At 61.9% G+C, this 17,068-nt stretch overlaps 1 protein-coding gene across 2 annotated transcripts; it reads left to right on the forward strand.

Moving 5' to 3' along the window:
* Positions 1 to 21: 21 nt before the first annotated feature.
* MYO1F (myosin IF) lies at positions 22 to 15,567 on the forward strand. Of its 2 annotated transcripts, XM_055706902.1 has the most exons (28): positions 26 to 156; positions 4,017 to 4,154; positions 6,010 to 6,099; positions 6,583 to 6,677; positions 7,324 to 7,411; positions 7,660 to 7,749; positions 7,913 to 8,044; positions 8,122 to 8,256; positions 8,331 to 8,463; positions 8,823 to 9,019; positions 9,154 to 9,234; positions 9,457 to 9,543; positions 9,708 to 9,794; positions 10,076 to 10,243; positions 10,319 to 10,404; positions 10,790 to 10,871; positions 10,976 to 11,082; positions 11,429 to 11,527; positions 11,601 to 11,745; positions 11,927 to 12,041; positions 12,704 to 12,873; positions 13,008 to 13,153; positions 13,475 to 13,621; positions 13,701 to 13,849; positions 14,134 to 14,217; positions 14,355 to 14,556; positions 14,893 to 15,059; positions 15,145 to 15,567. In XM_055706902.1, the coding sequence occupies exons 1-28, from the start codon at positions 154 to 156 to the stop codon at positions 15,219 to 15,221; spliced, it is 3,300 nt and encodes a 1,099-aa protein (XP_055562877.1). In that variant the 5' UTR covers positions 26 to 153; the 3' UTR covers positions 15,222 to 15,567. The 2 variants fall into 2 exon arrangements, 1 of the variants encoding a protein (XP_055562877.1); XR_003558035.2 differs by lacking the exons at positions 14,893 to 15,059; positions 15,145 to 15,567 and having other exon boundaries at positions 22 to 156; positions 13,701 to 13,815; positions 14,355 to 14,494.
* The last annotated feature ends 1,501 nt before the right edge of the window (positions 15,568 to 17,068 follow it).

Below are 17,068 nucleotides of genomic sequence, written 5' to 3' on the forward strand. Positions count from 1 at the left end.
AAATGAGGAAGTGGGAGGAGGAAAGAAAAAAAAAATCGTTGCAATTTGTAGTTGCAGAAGAAACACAAAAGCAAAGTGTTTCGTGATGGCCCTGGACCCTCGGTGACAGCAGCCCCCAGCACCCCATCCCCGAGGGCAAGACTCAGGGACACCATGGTGAGTGCATGTGGGGCCCTCGCTGGGCTCCCCCCACCCCATCTCCCTCGGGCACCCTGGCAATGTCACCCTCTCATCCTGCCACCTCAGGGCTGCCTCAGCCCTTTCTCTCCTGCACCCACCGTGGTCCCTTGCTGCTTTCTGGAAGGTGCCAGGAGCCCACCAGTGTCCCCACTGGAGAGGGAATGGTGCTGTCCATGCTTGGGGACAGGGAGTGGGGCCGGGGCTGGGTGAGGCACCAGAGCAGGGCACGGTGGTGGGGAGCAGCCAGGGCTGGGTGCTGGGTGCTGGGGGCAGGATCGGTGCCCTGAGAGCGCTGACCCGGGCAGGCTGGAGGGCACCAGCAGTGAGGCCGGGGTGGCACAAGATGGGTTTGATCTTGCTGTTGTGGGTGCGGTACCCACAGACCCCCCTGGGCTCCTCTTGGCCCAACTTCCCACCAGCGCTACCAGTTCCAGCACTCGTGGTGCTGGTGGGTGCGGGCAGAGCGTGGTGCAGGCCGAGCCGGGGGCGGGGGGCAGGGACCCTCTGGGTACCAGCGCCCAGGGTCGGACCTTGCACCCTGGCACGCACAGGGAACAGGAGCTGTGAGTGGGACATAGGGCTGCGGCCAGAGCTGGAAGTTGATCTGGAGGCAGAAGAGGAAGACAAAAGCTCTCAAAATGAGGGAAATGCTCAGGCATGGAGTAAGGGTCTGCATGGTGTGGCCACAGCCATGTCCTTGGGCCCATGGCTCCGCTCCCTCTCCGTCTCGGAGTGATGCTGGCTCCGACGTTTCCCCCCAGCCAGGAAGCAGATGGTGGCCAGGCTGAAACGGTGCCTTCAACCCACGGTTGTGGTTGCCACCTCTGACTCTTCAGATGCTCAGCTGCTGTCCACCACAGGATACAAACATGTCCTCTTCCCACCGCTACCTGAGACCTGAAGATGTTTTGTGGCTTTGCAAAAAGGGCCACGGGGCTGTGCAGCCACCAACCCAACCCCTGTGAGCCCAGCGCTGGGGCAGCCCCCAGCCCCAGCTCTGCCTGTGCCTGTGAGCTGACGGGGTTGTGACAGCAATGCAACAGCCCGCGCTGCTCTTCTCAAGCTTTCCGGTGGTTTAAGGTGTTGGCTGCATCTGGGTTTGCCCTATCTTGAGACAAAAAGGTGCCACTTTGGGTTTCGTCTGCTCCCACTTGGGGCTTGCAGGGTTTTTTTGGTGGCTCAGCCCTGAGCTTTGAAGAAAAACAGATGATGTTTTGAAATTGCTACCACAGGGCTACTCCCCTCTCTGCCTCCATGACCCTGTTGTGAGCACTGGGTGCCTCCGCAGCCCCGGGCAGGCTGCCAGGGTGACAGTCCCCATGCCGCAGCCCTTGGCTGTGGTGCTCCTGGGGGTCCTGATGGGCCTCCCCACGCCTGCGCCCATCATGCACGGGACCACCACCACAGCAAAGTCCCTTGGGCAAAGCAGCTGCAAACTACACCTGGAAGCTCAGGCCAAGGGCTGCTGAGAGCTGCTCCCCACTTGGCTTGAGGGTGAGATGGCCTCACGGCAGCGTTCGGTGCAACCACCCAACCGTCCCCTTCCCTGGGAACCCCCGTGGTGGCAGCTGTCAGGCTGCTGCTCTCTGGCTCATCCCTTGTTTTGGCCTGGGACAGAGGAGGGGACTGAGGAACCGCTGCCCTAAACCTCTGAAAGCAACTGCACTTTGTGCCCCCCGCCCACAGGGATGCTGCCTGCAGCCCCCGACTGCAAGGGCTCACCGGGTGCTGAGCTCGGGCAGTGCCACGGTTCGGAGGGAGCATCATTCCTTTTCATCCTCCCCACAAGACCTTCACGCAGCTTAGTGAGGCCGGGCCCCGCCAGCCCCTCGGGATGTGCTGAGGAAAGCCAGGCAGACCTTGTGCTGGCAGAGACAGGGTGGGAACACCCACGGCCTCGCACATATCTGCGCACAAAACTTCATTTGAAGTGAGCAGGTGTTTTCCCTGCAGCTGCTGCAGCAGGTGCCCCAGCCAAGCCAGGAAAGCACCTAACCTGTGCCTGGGGGAAGAGGAGGTGTCACCAAGGCATGTGCTGGCTGCTGAGCAGTCACTTGACTGAAGGAGAAACTCTGGGTGTCAGCTCGAAAGCAAAGAACTTGCAATGCAGGAAACACTAGTATTTGCCTTAATTTGGTGCCATGCGAGCCCCAGGGTGCCTGTGCCAGAGGTCTCAGGGTGATGGAAGCAGGGGACAGGGAACCGAGGGGTCAAGCATCCTGACTTGCTCCTCTCCACCTGAAGCACCAAGGTTTGGCCAGGTTGGGTTGAAGCTGGGCAGCTCCTGGGGTCACTGACAGCTCCCTGGGTGACAGCACGGTGACCTGGAGAGGGTGGTTGGGCCCACCTTCATTTTTCTGGGGGGGGCTTTTCTAGCGGCTTATTGGGATGGGAGGGAGGAAGAGGAGGAGATATCAAGAGAAAGGCCCATAAGCAACAAAGAGGAGGAAAAGAAGCTCCCTGCATGGTTTCAGGCTGTGTGAGCAGCACCAATCCCCCCTGGAGCCCCTGAGCTGACCCAGATCCATGCATCCCAGGGGAAGGTGGTGGGACAAGAAAGCCAAAAGCCCCTCTGGTGGCTGTGGGGGCTTGAGCTGCACTTGGGGTTCGGGAGGACATGGATGGCGTTTTGGGTTGCAAAGCCCAGCAGCCCCGAGGGGAGGCAGGCGGCAGGGAGCAGCACGATGTTGCCGAGCTCCTCTGCGCTCCGTGCGAGTCCCTCCGTATCCCATCGGGATGGTGCCGGGTTGTGCTGAGCATCCGAGGGTGGGTGCAGGGGGCTGCAGGCAGCCTGTGAAAATCAGGGTCCAACAGGAGGGTGCAGCAGCGCTGGGGTCCGGAGGCCTGAAATCTTGACAGCCAGCAGGAAAATAAAGCAAAAGGGGAAGAGAAGAAAAGGGAAATGGAAAGAGCAAGAAGCGTGGGGAGGAGAAGTGAAATCGGTGCCGGAGTGCTGGGGTGAAAGCAGAACCACAGGGGCCCAGGACAGGCACAGAGGAGCTGCGAGCAGCTCCAGGCGGGGTGTCCCCTGCGGGCACCGCACCAGGGGCCGCACGGGCACCGCGGCGCGCTCAGCACTTTCCCTCTGCAACACCCGGGATGAGGGGCCTTTGAGTAATTTTCTTTTTACACAGCGCAGCCTTCCCCTCCCCTCCCAGCCCAGGGCTGTGTTTAGCCCCACAAGGGCTGAAATCACAGCCCACATTTTTCCTGTTGCCCCCCAGCCCCTGGAGGACAGAGCCAGGCGAGTTGGGGGGTGGCTGAAAAGTGGGTGCTGGTATCACACTGGGCAGGGAGACAAGGGTGATGGGGGCACAGCTGCACCCCTGCCCTGGTGCAAAGGGGACATGGGGGCACAGAGGATGCACAGTGCCAGGGATGCCCCCACCAGCTGCACTTTTTGGCCTTCCCCTGCGTTATTTTTGCTACTCTCTTTGACTCATAAGCAAAACCTGTGCAGCAATTGCTTCGTTAGCTCTTTGTTACCTCCTCCTTTGTAACAAGCAGGGGTGATGTTACAAACGTACCCCACAGGCTGTCGGTGCCCCACCAGCTCCTCTCTGAGGTGCCAGACATGTGGTGAGGCAGGATCCGGCCAGAGGGATGGGGCAAGCACAGATGCAGCTGCGCTGGGATTTTAGGCTTTGCAAGTTCCCAGTGTGGTTAACACACTCCTCATTGCAGCACCCGAAGGTGCCTGGTTTGGAGCCACAGCCGGAACAGGGGCCAGTTGCAGCCACCACCAGCTCAGGGGGAGCTGGGGCTAGATCCTGCCCTGGAGCCCTGCTCCTGTCGGTGGTGGCCCTGGAGCAGTCGCTGTGGCCCTCTCCCCGCAGGGCAGCAAGGAGCGCTTCCACTGGCAGAGCCACAATGTCAAGCAGAGTGGCGTGGACGACATGGTCCTGCTCTCCAAGATCTCCGAGGAAGCCATCGTGGAAAACCTCAAGAAGCGTTTTATGGATGATTACATCTTTGTATCCTTCCCAGGGAAGCGGGACAGGGACAGGGAGCGGCAGGGAGTGTGCTCTAAGGCTTTGCCAGGGCGTGGGCTCAGCTGGGGCTGCCCCAATGCTTGCAGAGTGTCCTGTCCCCACACTGTGGTGGGACAAGATTGGGATCGGCTGGGCGAATGCCACCATTCCCAAACTGAGTTGCGCTTGGCCGAGACACTGCAACTGTGACCCCCATCCTGCTGTGCCCCGGGACCACTCTGGTCCCTTGCAGCTACAAAACCCTAAGCAAAGACTACCAAGGAAACCCCCTCATCTGCTGTCTCCCACTGCTCCCACACGCTGGAAACCCACCTGCCTGTGCCAAGGAGGCTGGACCCCAGCGGCAGTGGCCATCGTTCCCTGTTGCTGTCACCCAACCCCACCGATGCCCACAACACACCTTGGCTGCTCTGCACCCATAGCAAATCCATCCACCCTGGATGGAGCGGGAGCATCCCTGCAGTCACAGGGAGGAGGTGCCCCCCCTCTCCCCACCTGTGTCCGGCCACATGGGACACCATCAAGCCAGCGCAGGGCAAAGCTCCCACCCAGCCAGTGTTGACCCCCCTGCACCATCCCCCAGCCCAGAGGCTCCCATCAGAGAGCTGACACGGCTGAGCACCCTGCACGAGGCTCGGCAGCTCTTGGGCTCTGCGCTGCGGAGAGGGAAGCATCCTCACGCCCATGATTCAGGGTGCTGAGCCCCTCCTTGCTCACCCCGCACCCGCTCGGGGATGCGGCCAGCTCAGCACCCCGGCACTGCCGCGCGTGCTTTGCCTGCACCGCAGCTCCGGTGGGTGGTCAGCTTCGGTGGGGCAGGGGACAAAAGGCCTGCCAGGCAGAGCAGGGCGCAGCAGGGGCTCGGGCAGCAGTGGGGCTGAGCGTGGTGCTGAGCGCTGTGCTCATGGCTGTGGTTTCCCTGAAGATGCGGCTCTGTCCTTACAAGGCGATGATGCTCGTCCCGGGCTGGCAGTGACGCAGCCACCCTCCCTGCTCTTTCGGCTTTAAACATGTTTAGGTTTGGGGTTGGCTTTTTCTTCTTTTTCGGCAGAAAAAAATACCCTGTGAAGCCTCTTTCTTCCTTTTTTTTTTTTGTGCTGCTGTGCGCAGGGCCCCTGTCTAGCCGTGACTCAACACCCCACGCTTCTGCATTTCCCAGAAAAGCCCCGCTCTTCCTGTCCTCCAGCTGCTCTTCCCCCACCCCACAGCCAGGTGGGCCAAAAATGGGACACTGAGGGCCCAGGGTAACCCCTGACCCCCATCCCCCCAGCACCTGCGCCGGGGGCTAATCCCCATCCTGCTGCTGTGTCATTTCCAGGCACAATTCCCTGCTTTTCCATTCTCCTGCTCACACCTGGTTGGCTCGGGGATGCTGTAAGCAGGGGCCAAGGGAAGCGGAGTGGCTGGGAAAAGGCAGGAGCTGGCGGCATCTCTCCTCTACGTGCCTCAGTTTACCTGATTGTAAAATGCGGATGGTCTCCTCTGCAGGAGCTGCAGCTGCAGCATGGGCAGCGGAGCAGGGGCAAACGCCAGGAGTCTGTGGGATGCTGGAAATGCCACTTTGGAGGCTGGCCAGGGAGCTGAGGGGGTGCTCCTGCTGTACCCTGTGCTGATCCCACCACAGGGACACCCTGGGGCCGAGGGAGCGAGGCACCGGCACCCTGTGCTCATGGCTCTGCCTGCACCTGAGCTAAAACCCCTCAGGGTACTCCTGGTGCAGCTTCCGGGGGGGCAGGGACCCCCTCAACCACCTTCCTGCCACTTCCCGCTGGTGCTGCCTCCGGGGCAGCACACGGGGACAGAGGAAAGGATGCACAGACCTTAACCGGCCACTCAGACCTACATCGGGCCAGTGCTCATCTCCGTCAACCCCTTCAAGCAGATGCCGTACTTCACCGACCGGGAGATCGAGCTGTACCAGGGGGCGGTGAGGCTGCTGCGTGCGGGCTGGCGGGGTCACCAAGGGTTCCTTGGGCTTAATTTGGTGCAAAAAACCCGGGGGTGTTCCATGAGTGTCCCCACCCTCCCCAGCCCTTTGGATGCTGCAGGAGTCAACACTCCCAAAGGTGCTGATGGCGAGTCAGTAACAGGACTCAGGAGCCAAGTCACATTCCTGGGAAATTCAGCTCATAAATACACACCAAAGCAACCCAAAGATGGCAAAATCCAGCCCGAGTGCTGAGCTCTGCCACAAGAAGCTTCCCAAGGAGGAGGGCATGGCTGAGCAAACATCTGACTTGCTGCTGATTAGCTCATGTTTGTGACAAGAGGCTGATTCCCCGTCCCTGCTGCGCGCCGCTGCCTTGTGCAACGCGTGGGCAGGGTTAAGGGGATGTGGGGGGGGGGGCTGCAGGGCTGGGAGCTGATGGCTGCTCCCTGCTCAGCGCTGCTCTCCTTGTCACCCCCGTAGGCTCAGTATGAAAATCCCCCCCACATCTATGCCCTGACCGACAACATGTACCGCAACATGCTGATCGATGGGGAGAACCAGTGCGTCATCATCAGGTAGGGGGCACAGGGGGCACAGCCAGGGACCCCGTGCCACTGCTCCAGGGCCAGCTACCCCGGTCACCCTTGTCCCCACACCCTGGGGGCATCCTGGCTAAACACAGCAGCTGGGCAGCAGCAAGAGGTGGCTGAAGCCCAATGGTGGGTCCTCTGGGACCCAGTGTGGGGGGTGCCTGCAGGGACCCCAGCACCCTGGGCCATGAGCACCAGCTGGGGCTGCCACCAGGTTGTCCAGGGCAGGGCGCGAGCCTTGAGCAATGCACCTTTCCGGCTGGGTGTTGCAAAGGAAATGGTCAGGATGTGGGGCAAGGCCAGAGACTTCCCCTTGAGGCTCCTGAGTCTCCCTCCTCCGCTCCCAAATCCCACAACAAGAAATCCAACCCCTCCTCCCGGAGCAGCTCCTCACCCAGCCTTGCTCCAGCCCCGCTTATTCCCCAGAGGACCCCCAAGCACCCGGGCAGCCCCCTCCCCAACTTTAGCTCTGCCATGTGCTCACAATACGCGGCAGGAGGGAGGCCGCCACCTCCATCACCCACCGTCCCCCCCCAGCCCTGCTCCAGCATCCCACCCCTAAGCACCCCAGGACAGAAAAAAAAAAAAAATGGGGCCATTTCATGTCCCCTCTGCTTTGACGTTTGCACAGTGGAGAAAGTGGGGCCGGGAAAACGGTGGCAGCGAAATACATCATGGGCTACATCTCCAAAGTGTCTGGGGGTGGCGAGAAGGTGCAGGTATGTCTGCCCCCCCCCTCACACCACCATGCATCGCTACACCTCCCAGCCCCTCCCCACAACCCCGGCCCCCTGCTCCCCCCAGCACAGGGGAGCACAGAGCAGCGCCAGCTCCAGGGCTGGGGACACGCGAAGCCCCTCATCTGTCCCCAGCCCCCCATCTGTCCCCAGCCCCGAGGCAGGGCTGCTGCAGTGGGGCACAGGCATACAGCACCCCTCCACCACCCCTCTCCCTCCTCTGCCCCCAGCACGTGAAGGACATCATCCTGCAGTCCAACCCGCTGCTGGAAGCCTTTGGAAATGCCAAAACCGTCCGGAATAACAACTCCAGCCGCTTTGTAAGTCACCAGGGCAGGTGCAGAAGGTCAGCACCTGTGGCCAGAATCAGTCCCAGCAATGCTCCTCACCTGGGGGGACACAGGGGAGAGAAGCTGGGGCCGGGGCGAGTGAGGAGCCCACCAGCCAGGGCCACGGCGCTGAGCTGGAGCTGTGCTGGGGCAGGGGAAGTACTTCGAGATCCAGTTCAGCCGGGGCGGCGAACCCGATGGGGGGAAGATCTCCAATTTTCTGCTGGAGAAGTCACGGGTGGTGAGCCAGAACGAGTGCGAGAGGAATTTCCACATCTACTATCAGGTATGAGGGGCCAGGAGCTGGCTGGACTGCCCCGGGGGCCAGGGGCCAGGTCACCGTAGCTCCCGTTTCTCTCCCAGATCATCGAAGGAGCATCCCAAGAGCAGCGACAGAACCTGGGCATCATGAGCCCTGATTATTACTATTACCTGAACCAGTCAGAGACGTACCAGGTGGAGGGCACGGATGACCGCAGCGACTTCCATGAGACCATGGTGAGTGCCTGGGAGGGGGCGTCCCCAAGGCTGGTGGTGGCCGGGCAGGGGCTGACGGGCTCCCCACACCCCAGAACGCCATGCAGGTCATCGGCATCCGGGGCGAGGACCAGCAGCTGGTGCTGCAGATCGTGGCAGGGATCCTCCACCTGGGAAACATCAGCTTTCGGGAGGAAGGCAACTACGCTCGGGTGGAAAATGTTGACTGTGAGTAGCTGACTCCCCTCTGCTCCAGGCAGAGACCCTCGGCAATGAGGTGCAAACTCAACCCCTGGCAGAGGAGAGAGGCAGCATCAGCATCATCAGCATCTTCCCCACGTTAGACGTGGGGAAACTGAGGCAGTGAACAAACGGCATGACCAGAGCTTAATTAGCAAGGAGATGGATGCCAGGAGTGGCTTGCTGTGATTTAGCAGAGGGAGGACCATGTCCCACGTCCCTGCTTGCTGCACCGCTGCTGTCCTCTGCGCTCGGATGGGGCCGGGGGGTGCAGCAGCCACAGCAGGCAGCGGGCCAGGGGCGTACAGGGAGCAGGCAGCCCTGACCACCCCCCGCACTCTGCCCAGCCCTGGCCTTCCCTGCCTACCTACTGGGGGTCGACCAGGACCGCCTCAACGAGAAGGTCACCAGCAGGAAAATGGACAGCAAGTGGGGCGGCCGCTCTGAGTCCATCACTGTCACCCTCAACGTGGAGCAGGCGGCTTACACCCGCGACGCCCTGGCCAAGGGGCTCTACGCGCGCGTCTTTGACTTCCTCGTGGAGGTATGTGGTCCTGGCGGGCTGGGCCGAGCTTGGCCATGGCACAGAGGGGATGCTCACCATCCGCTGCCACGTGCCACCGCCCCCACCGCCCTTATGCCCCCGATGAAGGTGGCTCATCCTGTCTCTCCCCACAGTCTATCAACAGGGCTATGCAGAAGCCATATGAGGAGTACAGCATTGGGGTGCTGGACATCTACGGCTTTGAAATATTCCAGGTATGTGTCGCCTTGCTATAGGAGCCCAGCTGGGGAATGTCCTTCCCTGCTCCCACAGCAAGGAGAGCAGCTGGAGCAGGGGGCTGTTTGCAGTCGATGGACACAAGAAGGGTAGCTGGAGCAGGACCCAAAGGCTCAGCTGTTTGGGGTCCCACCAAGGAGGTGAGAGGAGCAGAAGCCAGCTCAGCCCCATCTTCTCTTTCATCTTCCATCTTTTTGCAGAAAAATGGCTTTGAGCAATTCTGCATTAACTTTGTGAACGAGAAGCTGCAGCAGATCTTCATAGAGCTGACCCTGAAGGCAGAGCAGGTATGGGAGGGGCTGGGCTGGGTGGGCAGGGGGTTGTGCCAGCACCCCAATTCCTACACCCCGCACCCCCACTGCCAAGCAGTCCCAGCACCATGGCTGAAACAGGGGGCTGCAGCGCAGCCCGTGGGTCAGGGGCCCACCTGGCTCTCCCTGCACTTCCCCAGGAGGAATACGTGCAGGAGGGGATCAAGTGGACCCAGATCCAGTACTTCAACAACAAGGTGGTGTGCGACCTGATCGAGAACAAGCTGGTGAGTGGGGTCCCCTCCTCCAGGGGGGGCTTTCTCGGAGAGCCGAGGCACCCAGGGAGAGAGGTGCCAGGTGGGCTGGGTGCTGTCAGGGTGGGTGGCAGAAGGTGGTCCTGCCGAGGAGCATCCCTGGGAGAGCAGCAGCAGCTCTGTGTCCTTAACCTAAGCTACACTTCAGCATAAAGCAGCTTTGACCAGTGTGGGGCACTTGGGCACAGCCAGATCCAGGATTGGGCCCTGCCCGCAGGCTTTGGGCACCCATGGCTTCGCTCTCCCTCTTCTAGAACCCCCCTGGGATCATGAGCGTCCTAGACGACGTCTGTGCCACCATGCACGCCACCGGCGAAGGGGCAGACCAGACCCTGCTGCAGAAGCTGCAGGCGGCTGTGGGCACCCACGAGCACTTCAACAGCTGGAGCTCGGGCTTCGTCATCCACCACTACGCAGGCAAGGTACAGCACCCCGCACCCCGCACCCCGCGGCCCTGGCCGCAGCGGCATGGGGCTGAGCTCCCCTCCTGCCCCCAGGTCTCCTACGACGTGAACAGCTTCTGCGAGCGCAACCGGGACGTGCTCTTCACCGACTTGATCGAGCTCATGCAGAGCAGCGAACAGTGAGTCCTGGCAGTGCTGCGGACCCGGGGACCCCCAGAAGGGCTGAGGCAAAGGGCAGCATGCTCAACAGCCAGAGCATAAAGCTTTGCTGGTCCTACCTCTGCCAGAGCCACAGCTCGGGGTGCTCAGCAGCCTGCATTGCCCCATGGGCACTAGCAGCATCCCCCCATCGGGTGCAGCAGCACCCAGGAGCTGTGGGGCTGGGCAGAGGGGTGCTCGCCCTCCAGCACTGATCCTGCTCGGCCTGGGGGCAGTCAGAGAGGGTGTTCAGTCATGGTGCAGCATTTCCCAACAGCAGAAAGCATAGCTGGAGCTGGTTCCAGCTCAGCGCTGAGCTTGGGGAGCCTGGCAGCTCTCACCCAGGGACTGTCACCTGCCTTGCAGTGGTTTCATCCGGATGCTTTTCCCAGAAAAGCTTGATTCTGACAAAAAGGGACGACCGACCACTGCAGGCTCCAAAATCAAGGTACATCCCACAGGCTGCAGGACAGTAGCTGCTCCTGGGGCAGCGGCAGGGGGATGGGCTCCCAGCAGCGGCTCTGATGCTACAGAGGTCAATCCTTGCAACAGAAACAGGCTAATGACCTGGTGAACACGCTAATGAAGTGCACGCCACACTACATCCGCTGCATCAAGCCCAATGAGACCAAGAAACCCCGGGACTGGGAGGAGAACAGGTAACAGAGCCCTCTGCGATGTATCAGGGCACCCAGGGAGCCTGGGGAACGGGACCTGGCCATGGAGATGTGGCCAGCACCAGCTTTCCTCCAAAACTGCACGCCCAGGCTGGTCCCTCTGTGCTGCCCACAGACCCAGGGGAGCACGAGGCAGGTGCTGAGGGGCGTGCAGGGACACACAACCCCCCCTCTATGTGCATCACCCAGAGGCTCCATCCGAGCCCCAGGATGCTCCCCCGCACACACAGCCACAAACATCCCCTGGCAAATCAGTGGCCAAAGGGCCCAAGCAGGTCCTCCAGTGATCCCCCATCCCACGCCAAGCATGTCCCTCCCGGCTCCACAGGGTGAAGCACCAAGTCGAGTACCTGGGGCTGAAGGAGAACATCCGGGTGCGCCGGGCGGGTTTCGCCTACCGCCGCCTCTTCCACAAATTCCTGCAGCGGTGAGTGACCACCGGGATGGGGGCTGGCAGGTCTCCGCAGCCTAGCCGCCACTTGTGTCCCCTCTCCCTGCAGCTACGCCATCCTCACTCCTGAGACGTGGCCGTCCTGGCGTGGGGACGAGCGGCAAGGGGTGCAGCACTTGCTGCGCTCCGTCAACATGGACCCAGACCAGTACCAGATGGGTCGGAGCAAGGTGTTCGTCAAGAACCCCGAATCGGTAGGTGGCCCAGCTCTGCCCCTCGCCCCCAGCCCTGCATCCCTGGGGGATGCTGTGCGCAGCCGAGCATCGCTTTGGGCAGCACTTGGGGGCATTGGGGTGCTGACGTGCAGGAGAAGCGCTGCAGCCGGGGCACGCTGGCCCCTGGCTGGGTGTGCTCAGCATCCTGTGTCCCTCCCAGCTCTTCCTCCTCGAAGAGATGCGGGAGCGCAAATTCGACAGCTTCGCTCGGGTGATCCAGAAGGCCTGGCGCCGGCACGTTGCCATCCGAAAGTATGAGCAGATGCGAGAGGAAGGTAAGGCCAGGCAAGGGCAGGGGCAGCAGCACCTCAGCACCCCTTTTAGGGTGCCCTGCGCTGGGGACAGCCCAGCAGCCAGAGCAGCAGGAGGGCGGCAGCCTGGCTCCTAATTGTGGCACTAACGGGGAGGAGGGACCTGACCATGAGATGCCTGGGGTCTTTTCCTACACCTTAAAGGAGGTCACAGGTTTCTTGCTCCTATTTCCAGCCCTGGGAGGGGCCACAGGACAGGACCGAGGTCCTCGGGTGTCCTGCTCTGCGTTTCGTTGTCTGCAAAGGGCTGGAGTAGCTGGGAGTCAGCATTAGCAGAGGGATGGGAAAGGCCAGTGATCACTACCTGACCCCACTGCGGGTGTCCCAAGCCTGCAGTGAAAAATCAAAGGGGAAAACCCAGAAAGCAGCTGGGTCCCTCCCTCCCAGAGCACAAGGTTTTTTGAAGGCAAGGGATGGGCTTTGAAGTCAGCCAAGCACAAGCAACTTGGATTCCCTCCATGGCATAAAATGAGCCCCATTTCTTGCTGCCACAATCGCTGTGACAGCTCCCACAGCTCCCACAGCTCGTTTGGGAGGGTTTTGGGCAGGGGCTGAGGGCCAAGCCGAGGGCCGAGCTGCCAGCACACAGCCCAGTTCGACCAGCATCGCTTTGGGGTTCCTCACAGCCTCCAATATCCTCTACAACTTCAAAGAGCGGAGGAGGAACAGCATCAACAGGAATTTCGTAGGCGATTACCTGGGCATGGATGAGCGGCCGGAGCTGCGCCAGTTCCTGGCCAAGCGAGAGCGGATAGACTTTGCTGACTCCATCACAAAGTATGACCGGAGGTTCAAGGTACATGGACCCACCTGGGGCTTGGGACTGGCCAAGCTGCGTCTCATGGAGACACCCCTTGGGTGGGATGTGTATGCGGGGCTTGTGCCCCCCTGCAAACATCCCCTCACCCCCTGCTTCTGCCCCTTTCCCAGCCCATCAAGCGGGACTTCATCCTCACCCCCAAGTATTTCTACCTGATCGGGCGGGAGAAGGTGAAGAAAGGTCCTGAGAAGGGGCAGATCAAGGAGGTGCTGAAGAAGAAGGTGGAGCTCCAGGCGGTGAGCGGCGTCTCGCTGAGGTGCGTCCCTTACACGGGCTGCGCACAGCATGGTCCATGTGGGAAGGCTTCACCCACCGGTTCCATCAGCCTCTCCATGGTGCTCCCAGCCAGACCCCAGCCCCTCACCCACAGAGGCAGCAGGGTTGGCCATGGGGAGGAGGCCCCCCGCAGAGTGCTTTGGGATGAGCTGGGGCTTTGGGGACATTTCCAGCTAAATTGCCCTCCAAGAGCTTGCTCAGGGTGGACCCGGACCAAGCAGGGCTCCCAGCTCCCCCCCAGCACCAGCTGGCACCAGCCTTGCTCTCCACTGATGCCCGCACACCGGGGTTGTTCCCCCAGCACCAGGCAGGATGATTTCTTCATTCTCCATGAGAACGATGCTGACAATTTCTTGGAATCCATCTTCAAGACGGAGCTGATCAGCCTGCTGTGCAAGCGCTACGAGGAGCTCACCCGCACCAAGCTGTGCCTCTCCTTCAAGGACACGTAAGGGTGGAGGCTGGGAGAGGTGACAAAGCAGGACAGCGTCCTGTCCCCGTGGCCTTACAGCCTCTCTCTCCCCTAGACTACAGTTTCGGGTGAAGAAGGAGGGCTGGGGTGGTGGTGGCACCCGCAACATCACCTTCATCAGAGGACAGGGCGATGTGGCCACCCTCAAAGCCGGAGGCAAAACCCTTACGGTCAGCATCGGGGATGGGCTCCCCAGGAATGCCAGTGAGTGCCAGGGTGCCCGGGGGGTGGCCAGGGCCGGGAGGGACAGGAGTGCTGGGGCTGCACGGCACAGCTGGAGGCCTGGGAATGTTGGGGTGAGCCAGCTTGTGCCCCAGCCCTGTGGGATTTGCGTCTCACCCAGGAGGGACCTGCTCCTGCTAGGGTGATGGGGCAGCACGGGGCATTTCGGGGAAAAGGGCAGCTGGGTACCAACTGTGGGGGCCGCCCCCCGCTACCCCAGCCAGCTTTGAGGACTGTCACCTAACGGGGGGCTCATATCCCCCCAGAGCCCACGAGGAAGGGTGTGACGCAGAGCAGAGGTGGCAGCAAGTTTCCAACACCTTCCCGAGGTGCCCCACCGGCACCCAGAGGTGAGCAGGGCAGTGCCAGGGGGGTGCTGGGGAGGGGGAACCCCCGCCTGGATCCAGCCAGCACTGCGCTCCCAGCGGGGTGCAGGCTGTGAGCGTGGCCCCCCTGTAATGCACCATCCCGGGGTGGGATCTTCCAGGTGCCTACAGGAATGGGGCACCCCACTTCCCAGGCAGCGACGGCCGGGATCAGCGGAACACCTACAAGGCACCCCAGAAGCAGGTGCGGGGGCCACCGGCTGCAGCACTTCCCTCCCGAAACACTGGCCACCAGCCAAAGGCACGACCCCCGTCCGAGCAGAACCTGGATTTCCTCAATGTGCCAGATCAGGGGGTGGCCGGGTAAGTCCCATATGGCACCTGCATCCCCATCCTTGCCCCATCCTCCCCTCCCGCTGCTGCCAGCCCTGAGAGATGCTCTTTTCCCCCTGAGCAGCTTGGCTGCCCAACCGAGCAACAGCCCCCCGAGGTCCGGGCAATTTGGCTTTGCTGGCAGGGCAGCATCTCCCAGGCTATTACATACCCCAGTTCTCCCAGTCCCTGCACTGGGAGGACCCACCTGAGCTGCAGGCACAGAGCATCCCGTTGGTGGGAAAGAGCAGGATGGGCAGGAGGGTGCAGTGCATCCTGCGCCCTCCTGCCTTCCCCGGTGCGAACCCTGTTTCCCCGGCCCCGCAGCATGCAGCGCCGGCGAAGCCTGAGCCAGCGGCCACCTCCGGCCAGGCGTCCCAAGCCACAGCCCAAGGTGGCCGTGCCACGCTGCCAGGCTCTCTACCAGTACATCGGGCAGGACGTGGATGAGCTCAGCTTCAACGTGGGGGACATCATCGACATCCTGCTGGAAGGTGTGGGCCCTGCCCAGCTTCTCCCTGCTCTCCTACCCCGTGGCAGCACTGTGCCTGACCCGGCTCTTTTCCTCCCTCTTCCCAGATATCTCCGGCTGGTGGAAAGGCCGGCTGCATGGCAAGGAAGGGCTTTTCCCTGGGAACTACGTGCAGAAGATCTGAGCCAGGCACAGTGGCCGCATGGCCGGAGGCAAGGAGAGGGTCACCACCCCACCGCCGCCGAGGCCGTGCCAAAGGGGCCGGTGGCGGCTCCATGGCGGTTCTCCACGCTGCTGGCATTGAGCAAGTGCTTCCTCGCGAGCCCCCCTGGCCTGTGCTGGCTACCAGGCTGTGCCAGTACCAGCCACCAAACCCTGCACCTGCTTTAGACCGTGGCCTCCCCGCAGCAAGGACCAGCTCTTTGCTGCTTGTTTCTACCCTGGGAGTGGGACCGCTCTGGTGATTCCAGGGTATAAATAGGATTAATGTTAATAATTATGGTAAATAGACTCAACAAAACTGAGCCTGACTCAGAAACTGAGCCTGAAGTTTGTATTTTGCCGATGCTGGCCCGTGGCTCTGCTGGCACCTGCGTGTCCCCACGCACTGACATGGGTGCACACGAGTTGGAGGCAGCCCCCTCCCCACCACACTGAACCTTCCAGAAGATGCTGAACACAAACCAGCTCCCCCAGGAATGTGGCTGAGGCATCTTCACATCCCGGAGTGACTCTGGACCGATCTGCAGCCAGCCAGGAGCTGCTGGCAAAGCAGGGCAGTGGGGCGCAGCGCAGGGGGGCTCCAACGCCGCTCCCCAATCTCTCATACCAGGGCCACCGAGCTCAAGCCCACCGGGTTGGAGCAGCTTGTTCTGACGGTGGCCTGAGGGCTGCTGCCCCCCCCAAGTTTGCTGAGCTTGGGGGGGGGGGGGGTGTCTCATCCACAGTGGGCCAGGGTCACGCAGGAGGTGGAAATCCCTCAGCCACACCAGCTCTGGGATTCAGGGGACCCTCCCTGCCCAGACCCGCCCAGAGCAGGGGGACAGATGGGGCTTGGGGCCGGGGGGTGGCAGCTTGGGGGGAGCTTGTGGGGGGTTGGGGGGGCTGAGCCCAACTGGAGTTGTTCCAGGAGGTTTGCAGGGGAGAGGGACAAACAGTGCCGACATGTCGGGCTCGTCCCTGCCTGCCCCCCACTCCCTGCTCCCCTGCCGAGCCAAGCGGGGGAAGTGACAACAGTCTGCTCCTGCTCCTGCTCCTGCTCCTGCTCCTGCTCCTGTTCCTGTTCCTGCTCCTGCTCCTGTTCCTGCTCCTGCTCCTGCTCCTGCTCCTGCTCCTGCTCCTGTTCCGGCTCCTGCTCCTGTTCCTGCTCCTGTTCCTGCTCCTGCTCCTGTTCCTGCTTCTGCTCCTGCTCCTGCTCCTGCGCCTACCTCGGCCTTGGCCCCCGCCCTCCTCTTCCTCCCTCCCAGAGCGCGCCCCCCCCCCCCCCCCGGCTGTCCCTCGGGCAGGCAGACCCCCTGCCCTAGAGATGGGGGAGGGGATGGCTACAGAGGGGTTCAGGGGACCCTGTTTCCTCCAGGGTGGGGATGGTGCAGGGCAGGAGGCTGCTGGGATGTGGAGTCCTCCGCGGCCCCATGCTGGGAATGGTGGCAGGGCCTCCCCACTCCCGGTTTTCACAAGCCGTGTGGCCCTTGGGGTGATTTTTCCAGCAAATCACGGGGTTTTAGGAGTGCCGGCACTGCAGAGCTTGGGGGGGGAGGGGAAGCAGACAGAGCCTCTGTTTTTATTTTAATGAAAAAAAAATTTGCTTTGGAAATTCCAGACATTTAGGAAACTCCCTCTTGTGCCTTCCAGCCCTTCCTTGGGGCTGGGGGCGCAGCGCCCCGCCGGTGGGTGGTGGGTGCTGTGCCAGTGGGATGCTCCCACAGCCCTGCCAGCTGGGCCAGCTCAGGCACTCACTGCGGTGCTCCAAGGGGCTCCAGGGGTTTGGGGGTCTCTGAGGGGCTCCAGTGACTCTGGGGGTCCTGACAGGCT

The sequence above is a fragment of the Falco cherrug genome, chromosome 4, assembly GCF_023634085.1.
Source record: "Falco cherrug isolate bFalChe1 chromosome 4, bFalChe1.pri, whole genome shotgun sequence".
Taxonomy (NCBI): domain Eukaryota; kingdom Metazoa; phylum Chordata; class Aves; order Falconiformes; family Falconidae; genus Falco; species Falco cherrug.